The 14748-nt window shown below is 50.8% G+C and overlaps 1 protein-coding gene across 4 annotated transcripts in view; it reads right to left on the reverse strand.

The window, feature by feature from the left end:
- Positions 1–14748, reverse strand: part of Alk (ALK receptor tyrosine kinase) — a 723384-nt gene that overhangs the window by 36021 nt on the left and 672615 nt on the right. For 2 of the 4 annotated variants that reach the window (XM_050162985.1, XM_050162987.1), the window contains 4 exons: positions 8718–8868; positions 3365–3496; positions 2526–2670; positions 666–848 (listed from right to left, as the gene is read on the reverse strand). In XM_050162985.1, coding sequence (XP_050018942.1) covers positions 666–848; positions 2526–2670; positions 3365–3496; positions 8718–8868 — 611 coding nt within the window. Of the gene's footprint in view, positions 1–665; positions 849–2525; positions 2671–3364; positions 3497–8717; positions 8869–9487; positions 9640–14748 lie in introns of those variants that run through there. The other 2 variants (XM_050162986.1, XM_050162988.1) reach the window with 2 other exon arrangements.

A 14748-nucleotide genomic window follows, 5' to 3' on the forward strand; every position in this document is an offset into this window, starting at 1 on the left:
GACACGAACGTCACAGTGCGGGCATGCAGTGTATCCTAGTCTGGGGGAGGGTGGGGGGGATCATCTGCCAGGTTCTTAGCTGCTAGCTCTTCCCAAGGCAGTGGGGGAGATCAACAGCAGACTGTTTGCTGCAGGTTTGGGATGAAGATGCCTGGAGGTGGCTTCTGGGAGTGGTTCCCACCCGCTAGTGGATAGCCCCGCTCTGTAGCAGCTAACGGGCTGGGCAGAAAACAGAGAGCGGGAAGTCCATGAAACTGCAGACCAGTTCCCGTCAATGCTGGCTTGGCCAGGAACCCCAAAAGGAGCAGTAGGGGCTAGAAGAGTCTGCTCTTCAGGGTTGCCTGATCCTTGTGGTGGCTTACGCAGCCATCTGAAAAGCCAAACACTTCATGTTCAGCTTTGAAGGGGCGAGGGACCAAGGATCACATAGGATCTTGATGCTGCTTCTACACAAGCCTGGAGGCAGAATGCTGGCTCAGAAGCCAACACTCTACCTCTGGCGGGCCCAAGCCAGGCAGAGGGGCGGGGGGGGGGGGGGAAGCGTGCAGTCACATCACAGTCCACACTGGGGGACAGGGGGGGGGTGGCAGGGAGGTGACAGGGAGGGAGGAGCCTAGGACTAAGAGGGGGGAAAGAGTGACACCTAGAACACGAATCATCTTTACCTATATATCCTCCGCCTCCTCCACCTGAGGAGCACCCCCCTCCACCCCCTCCGAAACCCCCTCTTGTCTCCCACCCCCACTTCTTCATGGCCTGGGGGCAGGAATGTCCTCCAGCAGCACCCTCCAGCAAAGACTTTCCGGCCCAGAGCAAGGAAGTGTTATCATTCCAGCCGCCTCCACCACCTGCAGGAGAGATGAGAGGTCTTACTGAGGAGCTGGCGGGATTGGAGGGGGAACAGAGCTGGGGAAGGTGGAAAGAGGGTGTGGTGGGCGCTGGTTGGTGGGGGTACTCCCATTGGCTCTGTTCTGGGGCTTAGTTCATGGTGGAAGCTAGGAGTAGCATGCCGTTGGCACTAGGGATACTGCTTAGGCCACACCCTGTGCCTATACAGCTGTGGGGCTTGGTGCCCTGCTTCCTGGCAGGCCTCTCTAGCTCAGGAGTAGGCAGTGTACTCCAGTAGGTATTTGGAGGGCACTGGGGACAGGCAGAATGATGGTGAAACTTCTTACTGCCTGGCTGCCACCTCTTGAAGGTGTACTTTCACGTAACTTTCCGTTTTAACGAGACCTGTGGCCCACTGTCTCGGTGGCCAACTGGTGAGTACCTGCAGGTTTGGGGTCCTGGGCCTTCATAGGGTTAGTCAGCAAGCCTCAAGCCAGCAAGATAGCTCCAGAGGCAGGAGGGTGATGCTTGTCTACCCCTTTCCCTTGATACTGGCATCAATGGGAACAGCTCCCATCATTCAGTGCCCAGTGACGATGATGCCTTCAGGGTTCCCGAGAGATTTCTGGGACCCTGCTCTACTGGGTCACTGCACTGGTTTCTTGCAGGCTCAGGGTCTAACTAGTCCCATGGGTTTCACTGTTTGCTGGATGTAAAACCCAGGTCGTGGACGTCCCCATTCTGAGCCTCGGTTGCCCCACCTGTAACTTAGAGATAGTGAGACTCAAATCACATTGAGCATTGATGTTAGAGCTTCCAGAGTGAGTGCTTGAAACATCCCTCCAAGTGCCAAGTGTGGAGCCAGTTAGGTGTGACAGGAAGAAATCTTGCCTGCCTGCTGCCCGTGCCTGGCTCAGCCTGCTTCAGTGCTATAGAGAAGCTCAGCGGGGGTGGGCGATGCCCCGTGATAGTGGTAATCACTTGAAATGTGTCTGGGAATCCCAGGGGCTGCTTTGAGCTCTTGGAAAGGGAACTAATGACAGAATTGAGGCTGTATATGGCCTCTAGCAGTTGACCCCAAGGACTGTCTCCTGTTGGTCCTAGAGAGTCCAGTGCCCTCTCCCCCTTATTGTTTCATATGACAGTCCCATCGACACCTAAGCCAATGACTCCAATAGATGATCTCAGTGGGATCTGGAAACCCAGGCAGAAGGAATAGAGTCACTTCATGAGTGGAACCCCTGGGACTTTAGGAGTTAACCTACCAGACCTGGCCGATGTCCCACTGGCCCAGAGAGAGCAGTGCAGTAGAAGGGCATAAGGAGTCAGGGTTTCTGGTAAAGATGCCCAGATGCTAGTGCTAGGGAACCAGGCTTCCAAAACGGAGCCCAGATGGGTAACACCCTCCAATTCATGACAATAGCAAGCAAATCTGGGTTGAGGCCCTCTGGCAAGGTATGTGTGTATGTGTGTGCGTGTGTGTGTGGGGGGGGAGAGGGGGTTGTCAGCTCTAGAAACTGAAGGGTTGGGGTGCTGGATCTTCCTAGGGTTAGTCAGCAAGCCTCAAGCTAGCGAGATAGCTTCAGAGACAGCAGGGTGATGCGAGCCCCCTTCCCTTGATTTTGGCATCAATGGGAACAGTGACAACGATGCCTTCAGGGTCCCTGAGAGATTTCTGGGAGAGGGTGGGGACTTACCTGCGGCTCCGGAATTGCCGTTCAGCCCTAGAACTGAGGAGTTATTCTCTAGTCTCTCTGGGTGGAACGTGTCTGTCTTGGCCCCATAGGCCCTGCCACCACCGCCGGCTGCAATGATCAGGGGTACAGGAACTCCATCTTTCATCTGCCCAGGGGAGACATTCAGAGATGGAGAGACTGAGCTAGGCATCCATTAGGGAGACGCTATGCCCCAGTTTCAATGCTTAAATTTAACAATGCACAGGGCAGTGGGGTGACTTCTCCATTTCTGGGAGTTTGAGAGCCCCAAGTTGATGTTACAGTAACTTTCTCTGATCAGTTTCTATATCAGTTTGAGTCCAATCCGTGATGCAAGCCCACTAGGGCACCCACCTCTTAGGTTACAAATGGATGGATCTTGGAGAATCGTTTTCCCAACCCCTTCTCTGAAGTCCTTGAAGGTTTGTTGCTGGTGATTAGAAAGAAGCAGGTCTTGCTTTGCCCTTTTCTATACTTTCAGTCATCTCTTGGACCCCCACAAGCTGAAGAATAAGCCCTTAGCATCACTGTCTCCAAGGGGAGTGCCCAGCAAGAAACTCTGCTTTCAGCCTATAGCCTGGCTTAGGAAGTGTTAGAAAAGTCTGCCTGGCCTGGGCAGACAAGGAGCCCTGAAGGCAAAGACTAGGTGTAGTGTGCCTGGATAGCCTTTCTTGGGTAGGCAAACCTGAACTTCCTCTGGCGTAGTTTCTTGTCGTTAACTTGACATAGAACATCCCGGGGGGTTTTATTTAGATTTGTTCTGGGACTATAACATCATGGTGGGCAGAAGACACTGCTTCATCTTTCAGACGAGACCTCACCTTAAACACGTAGGTGGCTCCACCCCCACCTCCACCTCCTCCTGCCCACTCGTGCACGCTTCTGTTGACTCGGATCTCTTCTTCTATCACGTTGTTCTCGCCAACACAGACTTTCTGAATTAGTTGGTTTGCCTGTGCCAACAAAACAAACCACCTCGTTGGGTTTGTGCCCAAGACCTGGACCTTGTATGCTGAAGGTGGGTTCTGATCATGTGTCAAACAGCTTATAGTTGAATTGAGAAGACAAAAACAAATCCACACGAATGACAATCGCTTTGTGCAGTGTTAAGAAAGGCCACTAGGCCAGTGTGCATACAAATGTTATGAGAAGCTAGGAAGATAGATTGCAGCTTGAGGACTTCCTGCAGGAGGGGGCTTCTAGGTGGGCTCTGGAGTGCAGGAAAGGATTCAGGACAGAGAAGGGAATTCGGGTCATCCCAAGAGGAAAGAGTTAGCATGACCCACAGGAAAGGAGGTAAGTGGGGTGTGTGTGGAAAGGCTTAAGGCTCTCTTGCTATGCCAAGTCTAACTCAGTCCAGACGGACCGGTGAGGATCCTGTGGCCGCTGAAGAAGTCCCTGGGCTGTGAGACAGGGTGGAGGGCATACGAATTGGGGTGACTGCGGGGATTAGACATGCAGCCTGGTCGTGGCAAGGGGCCCCGTGGATGATCAGAATTAGATTTGGGAGTGGAGAGTAAGGAAGCCCTCTCTCTCTCTCACGTTTCAGTTCTGCAGTACTATGCAGAGAATTAAAAATAAATACAGAACAAATAAACAAAACCCAGTAGAAAATTTTTCATTCTTGGATTCCCTTTGGGAAAGTCATGTCTCCATCTTAGACATCTCATCCCTCCTACCTAATGTCCCATTTCTTGTTTCTAGAAATCTCCAACATGGAAGGCCAGGAAGAGGGTAGGGTCTTTTGGCTGCCATGTGGAAGAGGGAGCGGACCTTGGGATCCGACAGCTACACTCACCACCACTTTGGGTGGACCCAGTGGTCTTTAGGTGTGGGATAGAAACAGTGACATTACAGCAACAACCGTATAGTGATTTGGAGGTGAGCCACTACCACTGAGGGAGATGGTTGAGTTAGCATTTCATTCGATTCACCTCTGGGCCCCACAGGCTCCTGGTGGGATGTGGGAGTGACCGTGCTGGGATGTCTGGAACACAGAACCCTGGGATCCTGGAAGAGTCTACTGGCTGAAGAACAGTCACACCTGGTTTGGCTGCTGCAGCTCAGATGAATTCTCTAAACACCAGACTGACCTTAGAAGAAAATTACTTTCCTTTCACTTAATGGAATAAAAGCCAATAAAACATCAAATTTTCATCAAATGCCGCTGTATAACCAGCCAGTGGACACGGCAATCCATCTTGAGCCATTCCTTATGCTAAAGAATTCAGGAGTGCCGGCAGTGAGTACTTGAGAAATTTCCAGATAAACAGCCGAGATGCAATTTGTTTTATGGCATTTTGGATTTAATGATGGGAATAATTTGACATTTCTTAGACTGGATTTAGTGTGCATGGAAAGTCCTGGACTGCTGGGGTAGAGCTAAACACTTTTCTTGTGTGTATGTAGCGATGCCCAGAGCTGAAGGGAGAATCCTGGGACGGGAATGAGGGGCAGTGAGCCTGCCCCAAGGCTCGGTGCAGGGGGAGGGGGAGAGTATGGGGGCTGCCGGGTGAGCAGTACTTTCGTGAGGCTCTCAGGGACCTGGAGTCTCCTCCACCTATAATCCAAAGGGTTGTCTGGTGTGAACCAGCAGAGCTCGGAAGACTGACTTCCACGCCTGTCTCTACTCTGGCAGCCAGCAGTGTGACCTCCACATCCTGGGGATGCTTTTTCTGAGAGAACTGATTTTGGGGACTTTGGATACAGTGTTGGGCAAGAACAGTGGGGCTCGAGATGGCCAGTCTTTCATGCGCCTGCTCCATGTAGCCCTTGAAACCAGGGCAGAGGGCACCCTAGAAATGATCCATTCTCAGCTAGCATCCCTCTGACTTAGCAGCAGTGGACGTCCCCTGATTCCTAGATGTCCCCTGCCCCACGCCCCTCTTCCCTCCCTGGCTCCTTGTTATCTCCTCTTCTTTTTCCTTCTAATCTCTAAATGCTGGGGATCCATAGCTCATCCTTGGTTCCTCCTCACCTCTGTATCACGCCACGGGCAATCTCAGCCCTCGTTTGAACTCGATGCTGGCTGATATCTTCCTCCCTGGACCTCTCTTTTAAACCCCAGAGGTCTATCGGTGCTGTCCACCTGCTGTCCAGTTGTCTACTAGATCACCATAGTCAGTGTATTTGACCTTGACCTCCTGACCTTGTCACAAAATCTGTTGAGTTTTGTTTTTTTTGGTTTTTTGTTTGTTTATTTATTTTTTTTACAGTCTTACTTGTAATTGAGGCTACCCTAGAACTCATGATGTAGCTCAGGCTTCTGACCTCAAACTTGTTGGGATTCTAGGCATGAGTCCAACCCAAGCTGTCCCTTCTGCAGCATTCTCCGGCATGTGACAGAAGCTACTTAGTCCTAGTCCTTGGAGTCCCTCTTGACCTTTCTTTCTCTCAGTTCTTCATATAATCAGGCAGGAAGCACCTATGAATTTCACATTCTAAATATGCCCAGGATCCAATCACTTTCCACCACCTCCGCTTTGGCCACTCTGGGCTAAGCCACCAGCATCTCTTGCTGGATGAATGAAGAAGCCTTTGACTCTGGTACATGACTCCTTGTTTTTGTGAGATCCAAGATTCATGGTGCAGGCACATTCTATTATATCATCATTTGGCTGTGAGGATATGGAATATGCCATTACAGCGGCCTGGCCCAGTATATTTCCTTGGCCCTCATCTCTTATCTACCTGCTTGCTTCTCTCCTCCTCCCATCAGGCGCACAGGCACACCCTCACCTCGGGGACTGGGCCTTGGCCAGCTCCTTTCTTTGCTGGAAGGAAAGTGTTTTGTGTGTAAGTTATGTGCAAGGATCTCTCTTGTTCACTTTCCTAGAATGATGGATAGCACACACAGTGACTCAGTATATGTCTGTGGAATCACTCTGAATGAACAGAGGACTGTCTGGCCCAGGCACTGGGTTTCCTGGTAGTTGATGGGTGAGAATATGGGGCCTGGCAGTTAGGTTAGTGACTCTGCCATCCAGGGGCCAGCGGGGATTTCCAGGAGGCACATTTTGCTTGTTGTTGCTAAAGGAGGAGGAGGAGGAGGAGGGGGGGGGAGGAGGTTGCTGTTAAACACCACAGGCAACAAGGGGCAGGCCCCTCTCTGCCATATAGAAACTCTACTCTAAGATGCCAGTAGTGCTTTTGTGGAAAAAGCCTGGTTTAGAACCCCACGCTAAAAGGCAAGACCTTGTAGGAAATAGGATCTCTCTGTTTCTGCCTGGCTCCCTGTGTGCCTCTCTCTGTCCCTATCTCTCGATCTCTCTGTTGTCTGTCTCTGATTGTCTCTCTTCCTGTCTGTCTGTCTGTCTGTCTGTCTGTGCAGAGGTGTTTTCCAGCAGCAGCTGGAGCCAACTTCCTATTCCAGGAACTTGGGATGGCCAGGCACCAGGTAGAGGGCAGTTAGGCCAGCTAAACTGTAGTAGCTCAGTTCTTAGAGTTTACTTCATTCTCATTTGTTTTTCTTTTCCTAGTGGAAATTGGAGGTGGAGACAATGCCTGAAGACAGCATGTCCTTCTTGCCTAAGGACCCACAGAGAGGGTGTAGAGGAACCAGGAAGACCCTTCTCATGCCAAGTGTGCATGGAATGTCTGGCTGACCAGCACTGGGCGCTTCCCTCTGCTCAGGACCAAGACGGCCTCCTCCTGTCCCCTTGGGAACGCTCCCTATGCATCCACAAAGTTTGAGAACAAGTAGGTTGATTAATAAGAATGATAAAGTGCAGCAACCTAGAGGAGCAAGTAGATTACAATTGAATTAAAAAAAAAGGACACAGTCCTGTGAAAAGACATAACTGATTACAATCCAATCAAGTAAAAGTCCCTTGCAGAAGTCAATGCAATCTTTCTACTTAGATGAAAGAATTACATTAGCACTCAATAAATTCCTGTGAAAATTACAGCAGTCTGTAATTTAATGACTTAATATATTATAACAGCCTGCAAAATCCTGATTATAATTCCTAAATAAAAGTTGGAGTGGAGGCATTTCTCAGACTGGAGGTTGTACACACCATGCTAGATCCTCCGGTGTTATGCTAATGCAGGGAGGAGTGGGGTACCAGGAAGTGAGAACTTGCTGCCCCCTGAACTCACAGTCCATCACTTGACCCTTTGGAGCCAAGTTTCTTGGTGGAACTGAACTGCTTTCTTGGTAGTCCCTGCTTCCTGTCTGTCCTCCCAGGATTCAGCCAAGCTATGCTTCAGGGAGGCGTTAGCCTGCCCCAAGCAGGATAATCTGCCATCCTGGGGCCTGAGTTCCTGCCAGCACTGCCAGGGTCTTGCCGCCTTGCTAACACTGGCCAGGCAAGAGCCAGACAGCTGGGGGTGTCTGGGGCTTCCCTAGCTGCTCTCTAGTGAGTCCTCACTGCCTTTCAACTGCTCTGGGCATTCTCAGATTCTGCTGTTGGACTTGTCTTTGACTGGTAGACACCCCAGTGGGGTTAGAAACACAAAGCCAGGCTGTCTTTGCGATCACAGAGGCTTGTCCAGCAATGGGCTGTATAAGTGGAAATGGAAAGAAGGTTACAGAAAGGAAGGCTCAGACAAGTGTAGGATGCAGCCAAAACAAATGCTCTTGAGTTCTGGGCCACTTTGTGAATGACATTGGGCCCAAAAAACATTCTTTTTGTATCATTTCGGACACTATTTGTGGCCACCCCAATCCAGTGTCATCCCAAGAAGCACAGCTACTGCAGCTGAATCTTTCAGGACACGTTTTTGCTTCTTGTATGTACACTGAGATGTGGTCATATGTCTAATTTTTGAGTGAATGTAAAGTCTTTTAATTTTTCTCACTATTCATAATAATATGGCTAAATACAGCACAACAGAGTGTCAACCAGAGCATTCAGAGGGGGGCTCCCTCTCCTACTTCTGTGGAGAACATCTTCCCTTGGTCAACTTAGGATTCAGACCTTTGGCTTTAAGTCAGTTATGAGACCCAAGCTTCAGCCGTGGTTCCTATAGGGCTATAAAACTCCCATGGGCCTACATTCCCTGTGTCTTCATGCATCAAATGGCCCTAGGAAAGGAGGGGGACTCACAGGTGGAGCTGGTGCAAGACTTTGAATGTGAGTCCCCCAGAAGGATCATGGGAGGTTACTGTCCTCCAAGAGGTCACCCACACCTCCCCTGGTGCTGGGACAAGCCCCTGCTTTGGGTGCTTACCCTGGGACAGGCATCCTCCCCTTGCTGGCCAACAAGGATGTACAGCGTGTCATCCTTCTCCAGGTTGAAGATGCCCAGGACAGACACGCCATGAGACCTCATCATGGTGTTCTTCCCGCCTTTCCCACCAGCTGCTCCGTAGCCTGAGATGCTGCAACAGATCAAAACATGATGGCGGTTGGAGACTGATCCCCAGCCACCTGTCAACCCATGGGTTTTCAGGGACCCAAGCACCTCTCCAGGAGGGAGATCACTCCCCATTGTTGGGAGAAAGCAGTTGCAGTCCGCAGTCCGGGGTGGGGGTGGTAGAGTTACTCAGTCACAGAGTTAGGAAGGTAGGAAGGTAGGAAGGTGAGGGGTTAGCCAGATCTTCAAGAGAGTGAGATAGGAAGGGAGTAGGTTTGGGAAGGGGTTGAGCACCTAGACCCTATTCAGGATGGGATTTCATAACCCAGAATCAAAAGACCATGAGACCCTAGACAAACAGCCTTTCTGTTCCTAATATATAACTGGAAAAAGAAAAGACCCGCTCTCTTATCCCACAAGTGTTGTGGATGATAAAGGAATTCAGCCTTGAAGTCCCCAGGGCTGCGACACAATAGGCACTCAGTAAGTGTTTGTTGTTAATGGGTGTGAACCGCTGTGGCAGCTAGCAGAAACTGGCTTGGTACAAAGTTTGAAAGTCTCTCCTCGGGGGCCCAAAAACAGGGAGCATCATCCGAGGAGAGGGTACTTATCAGCCCAGACTGTTTATCCCGTCCCAGCAGTACCCCCTCCTGGAGCAATCTGTGCAGACAACGAACAACTGATCACGATGAAAATAAAAACAGAGCATGGGAACGTGGGATTAGATCCGCCGCCGCCTCTGAGATGGCTGAGATGAAGCCAAGCAAGGATGGGGGGGGGGGGACTCAATTTGTGAACCGTGGCAGAGGAATGGAATGTCTTGAAGACAGTCAGCGTATCGACTGACAAACACTAACAAATTCCTCCCTGAAGACGGTTGCCAGGGGCCCAGGGAGGGTTCTCACGTCCCTGTGTGTTCAGTTGCAAGGTTTGTTAATGAGAAGCCAGCAAGAGATGGAAGACAGCTTTGTCCCCATTCCAATGGCGCTGTAAACACCCCGTGTTCTGAGCATGTAGAGACCTGCCCTCAAGTCTCTCTCAAGGTGCAGTCCAGGTCCTTTCTTCAGGGACAATCCTGGGGACAGCTGTTTTCTAATGCAACAGCGGCTGCTTTCTAAAACCACAGATAAGAACCTGGGTTCTCCATACAACGCAAATGGAATCTGGCATTCATGACTGAGTTGGCTGCTCAGGCACCTGCTTGCATTTCTTAAATGCTGGGATGGGCATCAGGCTAAGACCTGAGATGGGGTCCAGGTTCTGCAAGAGCTTCTGAAGAAACTGGGAAATGCAAAGAGACCTCACCATATGGGTGGATGGCTCTCTCTTGTGGAGGCAGCTGTGGGACTCCGAGACTAGAGCTTTGACGCCCCTTTGGGGACTCAGCCTCTTCTCCGATAGAGGAATAGCGCCGTACTCCTTTTCAAACCCGTATGGTCATTCAAAACAAAGAGAGATGACGTAATGGCGATGAGGGGTGCAGCAAATGCCCACAGAGAATATGGAGAAAATGTCCTCAGATTCTCAGAGCCAGGAGGCCAGAGAACTGACAGGTGCCAGAGGAAGAGGCACCGGGCTGAACTGGAGGTCTGAAGGTGACTTTGTGCTGGGGGTGACAGATGGGAGGACTCTCAGACAAGACCAAAGGGTAGACAATATGAGTCAGGGCTTGTGTGATCGGACGTGAAGAGGCAGGGCGTCCCTCTGCTGTCCAGCGGCAGCTGGTGGCTAGTGTTGGGGAAGGCGAGGTTATAGGTTTGGAGAAGGAAGGGCACATGCTCTCATGTGCCTGTTGTGATGTATGCTGGTGCATGGTAAAGGTGACTAATCTCATTTGAAAGACGAGGACACTGAAGCTCAGGGAGATGAAGCCAGCTGAGGCCGCACAGCTGGCCAGTGGTGGACGGAGGTCCACTTCTTCCTCTCCCATGTGTGCAGCTGGGAGACAAATAAATGTTAATGAAGAGGGGCCCAAGAAGACACACACCAATCCCTTCTGACCTTCAGCCAAACACTCTTGATACATTGCAAACGGACAAGAGAGAGCTCACTGTGCACACCTAGGGATATGAGTTCGAATTCACACCTGTAACTCCAGCTCTGTGGGGTGGGGGATAGAGAGAGGAGGATCGCTGGGACTTTTGGGGCTGCCCCCATAGTTCTAGGCTCAGTAAGGGACCCTGTCTCAAGAGAATAGGTGTTCTCCTCTGATCTCTGCGTGAGTCTCGTGCACGCATTCATGGGAATGCACATGCATGTGCACACACACACACACACCCTGGATTGTGGAGATGGGGGGTGAATGGACAAGAGGAGTGGGTTGGGGATGTAGTTAGGCTTGTCTAGCACACATGTGCCCTGGGTTCGATTCCCAGCACTACCTAAAGCCAGGCGTAGGGGCATGTATCTGTAATTCCAGCACTTGAGAGATGGACACAGGAGAATGGGAAGTTCAAGACCATCCTCAGCTACATAGTTTCAGGCTGGCCTAGACTACCTGAGATCAGAGAGAGAGAGAGAGAGAGAGAGAGAGAGAGAGAGAGAGAGAGAGGTGAGGATGGCAAAAAGCAGAGGGGGGGGGGGGAGAGCTCGTTGGTGGAAGGGGAGAAGGAGCAGAATCAGATAAGAGAAACGTGAACAGAGGACTGTGGAGTAGGCAGTGTGGCTTCCAGAGGATAGTCTCAGGATGGAAATGTGCAGGAGGCCTCAGCCCTGTCCTGTTGTCCTGTTTGCCCAATAGCTGTGTGACCTTAGGCAGATCACCTTTCCTCTCTGAGCCCCAGTTTCTTAGCAATATAAAAGGGAGATAATGATAATATTGGCTTTGAAAGATGATTTCTAGGGCTTGGTCAGGTTGCATGAAAAGGTCTCATTTCCACTCCGAGATGGGGTTTGCCTGGAAAACTTCTACCTAAGTCCTTGTCCTGCTCCATCCTGTTCTCTACAAAGAGGTAGGCAGCTCATTCCTGTCTGTATCATTTGCATACTCATTTGCATCAATCTGCATACATTATGAATCATTCTGAACTCTTTCACAGGTTTAAATTTAGCCAAATTATTATATTTCGGAAGTTGTTTGTTCCTGACTTCATCCCCCCACCTCCCAGGCCTGCTTCGTATTTCTCCTGTTCTTTCAGTGATCCAAACTCCACCACCTCCCTCCAGATCTCAGCTCGGTTCTTGGCAGTGAGGTAGGCTGGCAAGAGCCCTGAGCTATGAGCCATTCACTGGCTCTAGTTCTGGACATCCTGGCTGTGTGGCCCGAGCAAACTCAGCTGACCTGTAGGAGCCTCTCCTCCCACTACTGAAGGAAAAGCTATGAGTCTAGGCAAGGCCAAGGCAGGGTCTCCAGAGTCAATAGCAAAGCTTGACCACCAGGTGTCAGTGAGTGGCACTTACTCCAGGTGGTGGCCTCAGACACACATTTCTGAGTTAGGAACTCAGTGTTTAGAGGATTGTGGAGGTTTTGGGAAGATGTGGATGTGTCCTCCTTTCCGCAAGGCCTGAAACCGAGAGCTTAACTTTCTTAATACTCTAAGTTTGGTTCTGCCTTAGAGTGACCTTGACAGTGAGAAAAAGCAGGGCTTGCCTTCACTTAAACCTGGAGCCAATCTCAGCCTTGCTCCTCAGTGGTAAGTTCCGAGAGTCACCCTAGCCCATGGCATCCATCCCAGCCCCCTGGCCTGGGAGCTGCATTGGTCTGGACTCCAAATCCCAGCATGCCAGGATTTGATCTCCCACAGGGTATTTAAGTGGGCACACAGCAAAGGAACACGTGGTCTGGGTTTGCATGCGCTCCCTGCTTTTCTGTCTCCCCTGCTCCCGGGCACCGCAGAGCGCTGTACTTAATAAAACATGGGCATTTTAGTTTGGTTTAATCTGATTTCTTTGCACCAGAGGAGCGGCTTGTCTTGGGATTTTTTTCCCCCTAACACTCAGGGCAGGGAGCACCTAGATGGTGCAGCTCCTCCTTCTAGGTGCTGACCCTGCACTGGACGAGACCAAACCACTGCCTCCTTCAAGTTCATGGTGGAGACGTCTTGCTTTTGACTTTCTTGTCCTGGCTTTATCAGTCTTACTCAATAGCTGTGTGACCTTGGACAAATTACCTTCCTTCTCTGGGCCCTTTGGTAGTTTAAAAGGGGGATGAGAATAATAATATTGGAGAATTCTATATGGGACCTAACTGAGGGCTGGAGGACAGTCAGTGAGGGGCCCCTGTAGAGGCTCTTAGAGAGCACCCCTGCCAGCCTGTGCTCTTCTTGGGAGTCACTCCTGGGAGGCAGAAGGGATGAGCAAATGAGAGTGGGGAGCTGGGTAGATCAGGGCACAGCCAGAGGTCCTGGGTCCAATCCTGTCCAGTTTCACCTGGAACTGTCCTCTGATAAAGCACCCACTGGCTCAGTGCTGCTGAACCTGGATTCAGGGAATCCCATGCCAAACCACGCCAGAATAACCACCACGGCCCCGCCTCTGACATGCTCTCCCCAAACCCGGTAAACAATTTACTTTCGACGGTTGACAAATGACGAGAAATTAATATACCTGCCAGTCAAGTGGGGAAAATGACTCGCAGTGATTCCAATTTACTGGAAATTGCAAGCTAGCGCTCCGAACGCGTTGATGCTGTAATTTCTTTGTTTTTCCTCATCTCAATCCGTGTCCCCTGGTCAGATGGGATGTTGGCTGGGCTTGTGTTTTGTGTTATTGACTGTGAGCTATTGTTACCTGGTGTAATTGAGTTGTGAATCTTTCTTAAATAAAGAATTAGTGGTGGATCAAAGTGGCTGCCTGCTGGATTCTGAAACAACAGCACAGTTGGGTTTTAGCGTGTTGGCAGGGATGGCGCCCACCTAGGAGGGGTGATGGGGAAGAGGAGGCAAGGACTCCACCCCTCCCCCCACCGTACACACTCAGAGAAACACACTCCTCATCTGTAGCCCTCTCCAGTTGCAACAGACCCACACTTCACTCTGGGCTCTACCTCTGGCTTGGGGTGGGACCTTTGGCAAGCCCCCCCCCCACTGGCTTCCTCCCCTATGAAATGGGGATGGTCAGATCCAGCCCACACAGTCTACAGGATTACTGGAAGACCATATGGGGGCGTGGCCAGCAGGAACTTTCTGATGATGCTTGTTAAGGCAGCAGTCAATTCAATGGAAGCATCAGGGTTCCCCTGGGGCAGTGATGAAGGAGCAAATTACACCTTGGAGTGTGGGCACCTTGGTGGGGAGCTGTCCATTTCTTCTTCCACCTAGCCTGCACAGCTCTACACACCGACAGAAATGACTTTCTCTGAAACCCTTAATGCTGCAGATGGATTCATCCTTTGAGAGGAAGGAAGACAACTTTCAAGGTCACATTGGCTGGTGGGTGGTGGAAGTTGGACCCAAACTCCATTCTTCTTGCAGCTCATTGATCTTCGCCTGGTCCCCCACCTCCGACTTTCCCGGCTCTGCGCGATGACTATCTGCACAATTACTCTGGCAATTCATCATGCCTGTGACATCTCTCCTACTGTTGTCTAGAACTTGATTGGCATCGTAGACGGTTATTGAATTCCTGCCCTGTATCTGCTCTTCCCAGAGGCGGTGAGGCTCTCCAGTCTCAGACTTCACTGAGTCCTGAAATACATACTCTGTGCTGGGTGCATAGTAAGGGCCCCATAGGTCACTACTAAGCACATGGTTCAGTGTTCGACACACAGTAGGGACTACAGCTCAGTGTTGCACTCACAGTATGGCCCCAATAGCTTAGTGCTGGGTATTTAGGAGTGGTCCCATAGCTCAATGAGGCTCCCCCTCCCCCGAAGGGTCTCCTAGCCATCTGTAATTTGGTTGAATTTTGCTATCATGCTGTGCACGCTGGTCCCTGGAGCCAGGTGAGAAAATGGGGGTCATTGATG

The sequence above is a fragment of the Alexandromys fortis genome, unplaced genomic scaffold, assembly GCF_014885135.2.
Source record: "Alexandromys fortis isolate MF-2015 unplaced genomic scaffold, M_Fortis_MF-2015_v1.1 scaffold_148, whole genome shotgun sequence".
In the NCBI taxonomy this organism is placed as follows: Eukaryota; Metazoa; Chordata; class Mammalia; order Rodentia; family Cricetidae; genus Alexandromys; species Alexandromys fortis.